This window comes from Mus pahari, chromosome 13 (genome assembly GCF_900095145.1).
Source record: "Mus pahari chromosome 13, PAHARI_EIJ_v1.1, whole genome shotgun sequence".
NCBI classification, from domain to species: domain Eukaryota; kingdom Metazoa; phylum Chordata; class Mammalia; order Rodentia; family Muridae; genus Mus; species Mus pahari.
The window spans coordinates 55,149,444-55,153,775 of NC_034602.1; the positions used below are offsets into that span (position 1 = coordinate 55,149,444).

General features: G+C 44.0%; 1 protein-coding gene across 1 annotated transcript in view; it reads left to right on the forward strand.

Annotated features, from left to right (window-relative positions):
- The window catches only part of Pgm2 (phosphoglucomutase 2), a 28,822-nt gene extending 26,495 nt beyond the window's left edge, over nt 1-2,327 (forward strand). The window contains exon 14 of the mRNA XM_021210660.2: nt 1,944-2,327. Coding sequence (XP_021066319.1) covers nt 1,944-2,046 — 103 coding nt within the window. The 3' untranslated portion in view covers nt 2,047-2,327. The remainder of the gene's footprint in view (nt 1-1,943) is intronic.
- The last annotated feature ends 2,005 nt before the right edge of the window (nt 2,328-4,332 follow it).

Below are 4,332 nucleotides of genomic sequence, written 5' to 3' on the forward strand. Positions count from 1 at the left end.
TTAAAAAAAAAAAAAAAAAAGACTAGTGACTCACATCTGAACACAGCACCCCAGGCCAAAACAGTTCCATGTGTAAGAGATTTATTGGGAGAGAGGGGCAAGGAAGGTGGCGGTGGAAAGAGAAGGGGGGAAGAGAGAGAGGGAGGGGCGTTCCCCTTATTTATATGGAAAATGATATAGCACAGGTAAAGATAGGAGGTGAGCCAAGTGGATTCTGGGAATTTGGTGCCTATTGTCTTGGCAACAGGTCTGCAGGTCATGCTGTTGCCTATGTGATGTCATAGGTTTGAGAGGTCCTGATGCCAACAGCCACTCCAGGTGAAGTGGCTGCGAAGGCAAACTTGACCCTTGATCACGGGGATGCCTTCAGAAGAACAAGCACATGGACGCCGGAAGTGTGACTATCTTTTCCGTGCTGCAATGGTTTTAAAAGCATGGGCACAAAGGAAATGAAGGGCACAGCCAGCCAAGGAGACTAAGGACTGCACACAGATATAGTTCAAGTTGAGCAGGATTGAAGCACAAGGGAAATCAGGAATGTTTCCTCTGCGTTACTGGGAACACAGTGTATATCCTCTGGGGATGCTAGGACCACAACTGTGGTTCTTTAAAAGCCTTAGGAGAAGAGCAGGGAGTAGCTTTGTTTTGGGGAGACCTTGAGTTGGAAAATCTTTAGGGAATGTAATCCGTATTGCCTCTGGGACTCCCCCCCCCCCCAAGTCAACATATGTGTTCCAACTCAAAAGATCATGGAGTTCTATTTTTTTGTGTGTGAGAGTTTTTTGTTGTGGTTTTGGTTTGGTTTGGTTTGGGTTTTCTGAATTCCACACTATTGAAGTTTAGTTTCAGTCTTACTAGGTCCATGAAGGCAGCACTTTCTTAATGATATATTTATTTTTATTTTATATGCATTGGTGGTTTGCCTGTGTGTCTGTGTGTCAGACCCCCTGGAACTAGAATTACAGTTTGTGAGCTGCCATGTGGGTTTTGGAAATTAAACCAGGGTCCTCTGGAAGAGTAGCCACTGGTCTTAACCACCAAGTCATCTCTCCAGCCCTGAAGGGAGCATTTTAAAATGCAGAGTGGAGGGGCTGGGGAGACTGGGTCAGTGATGAACAGTGATGAACTGTTCTTGCAGAGGACCCTGATTCTTTCCCTACCACCAGTGCTGGATGGCTCACAACACATGTAATGCCAGCTCCACAGGCGCCTGCATTTCCATGTACACATGTGCATAACTACAAGTTAAAAGGATTAATTAAATCTTTAAAGCACACATTTGCTTTAAATTTTTAATTTTGCTTCGAAGCAAGGACTAGTGGCTCATACTTGCAGTCCCTAGTTCCAGCGCTCAGGAGGCTAATTTCAAAGACAGCCTGGGATACATAACAATCCATACATGCCTCAAAAAAGAATCAAAACCAGACATGCTACTGCATGCTTTTCTCTCAACCTTCAGGAGGCAGAGGCAGGTGGGTCTCTGTGAGTTTGAGGCCAGCCTGGTCTACATGTAAGTTTGAGGTAGCTCAGTGTGCATAGTTACATAGAGAGACAGTGTCTTAGTTAGGGTTTTCATTGCTGTGAAGAGACACCATGACCAAGGAAAACATTTAATTGGGGCTGGATTACAGTTCAGAGGTTCAGCCCATTATCATCAAGGCAGGAAACACAGCAGCGTTCAGTCAGACATGGTGCTAGAGGAGCCGGGAATTCTACATCTTCATCCAAAGGAAGCCAGGAGCAGACTGACTTCCAGGCAGCTAGGAGGAGGGTCTCTCAAAGCCCAACCCCACAGTGACACACTTCCTCCTAATAGTGCCACTCCCTGGGCCAAGCATATTCAAACCACCACAGACACTGTCTCAAAGAATATCTAATATGTGTACTTGTTTTGCATCGGGATATTATCCATTAATCCGAGTTACCCTGCTTATATTTTTCAGTGATCCGGAGCAGCTGAAAAAGGAACTGGACGAGCTAGTCGGTGCCATTGAAGAACATTTTTTCCAGCCCCAGAAGTATAACCTACAGCCAAAAGCAGAATAAAACATTCCAGTGCTGGATAGGATTAAATTTACCTCCAATTAAGCCAAACTTGATTTTTAAAGCAATACTTTTTAGGGCCAAGTGATTCAGATAATCACCACAAGTATTTACATATTTTCAACAGCTCCATCTTCCTTGTTTTGTTTTTTTTTTTTAATTATTATTACTTTTGGCCTGAAAAGTGAATAAAAAAAAGCTTGGCCAAACCCAACAAACTAACATCTCTCTAAAAATGTTAAATCCGGGCATTATCTGAATTTTTTAAATAAAGATTTAATTTTTTTAAAAAGTAGATTGTAAACAATATGCCTTACCTTGCATACATACATGTCTTCTGTGTAACTCTTGTATGCGTAGTTAAAAGAGAGAGAAAACCAAGATAAGTTGTGTCTAAGATAGTCACTTTATAGAAATATTTATATCTATGTTTCTGTCAGTTACTTACAAAGTAAAATAAAAGAAATCAAATAGGCTAATAAGGTTTATTTTTTTTTAACCTAAGACTTTAGTTTTAATAATATTGTGTACGTACGCATTCAAATTTTGTTTGTGGAGAATTAGAATGTTATAAAGAAGGTACCAAATTATCTTGGGCTGTCTTTAGTCCTCTCAGTTGTCCTTCATATCCATAGCGGGGAGGAGGGGTGGGTACGTGTGGAGACAGGGTCTCACTGTGTAGCCCTGGCTGGAACTATGTAAACAAGGCACTATTAAAGGGATCCACCCGCCTCTGCCTCCCAGCCGTGTCCTGATCTAACTTTTTGACTGTCCGGGTTAGCTTCAGAACATCTTCTGAACAGATACATAGCGTCTGCCCATCCAAAAGGGGAGCAAGCCCTCAGCTAGCACACAGACCTGTGGCAGAGACTGCCCTGTAGTGCCCCCACGACTTTCGTGTGTTCTGTAATAACATGTAACCAGTTCCAGGTTGGAGCGTGGTATTTGGGGTGATGTCAACCCATGTTCCTGGACCGTGGTCACTCATATTGGCTCCTGACACTGAAGTCTTACTGCTTTTGAGGTGAGGTGAGAGCTATTTTGCATTGACACTGTGTTTGTGTTGAAATTGCTGTTGCCTCTCTAATCATTAAAACCAAACAACTCATGGCCGGTCAGTGGTTGGTGGTGCACATCTCTAATCCCAGCACTCCGAAGGGAGAGGCAGGGAGAACTCTAGTTCTAGGACAGCCAGCGCTACACAGGGAAATTCTTAACTGGGTGGGGTTTGGTTAGTGGGGGGAGAGGGGTCGGGCAGGACAGGACAAACAACTCAGAATTTTCAGCTTGAAACATAGTTTATTACTTATTGTCCTTTTAGTCTAGCAAAATTTAACTCAACCTTTGGTCCTGAGGCAGCCAGAACTGTGAGGAATAACTGTGATCCTGTCTACCAGCTGTTTTGTATGTAACATACCTCGTCAGAGTCTGTCTGGATGTATAAAGCTGGTAGAGACACAGTCTTGCTATGGCAGGGCTCACAGTCTTAGTGGGTGTCTAATGTCACTGTGCTCTCTGCTGCTGTCACAGGGTTTCCTTTCAAGTAGTGTAGAAGGCTGGGGAAGGCTTCTATCTGCTCAGAGGAATGTCACAGGCAGGAGATTCTTAGTGAAGGACCAACCTCTGAAGACGGTTTCCCAAACCCAGACCTCAGCATCTGCAAAGATGCAGACAAGATTCAAGGATGGTGAATACCTCTGGGGGGAAACGGGAGGACACACACCCCTCACTCCCATCCCCTCCCCTGTCACCTGGATTTCTATGAATTAGCATGCTGTGGTATTTCTTCCTCCCGTTACTACAGAATCTACAGTAACAGCACCACGTGGTGTGTTGTGGATTGTTGTCTATTTTTTTCTGTCCCCTCAAAAGGGGCACCTGTACACAGGTGAGGTCAGGTGAGATCTGATTCGTCAGATAAGGCTAGAGCCTGTGATTGGGCAGTCGAAAAAGAAGGTGGAGCAAAATGTTTGAGAGAGGGGACAGAGAGAGATAGAGACGGAGACTGGAGAGATAAGATGGAACCTGTAGGAGAGGATGATGAGCCGGAACCACATGGTCCTAGGAGCCATAAGTAACTGGGGACTTCATAGATAGATGATTGAGTAAGGTAGGGCACATGTGTTCAATGCAGGTGTGCAGCTTGTATCTATATCATATCAATTGAATTTTGAGTTCTTTGTGTGGGCATTTTGGGGGGTTGAGGATTTACTGTTATAAATCTGGCTGTAAATTATGAGCCTCTGGAGTTTTCATTTTACAGGGCAAAGGAGATCAGAGCAAACCATT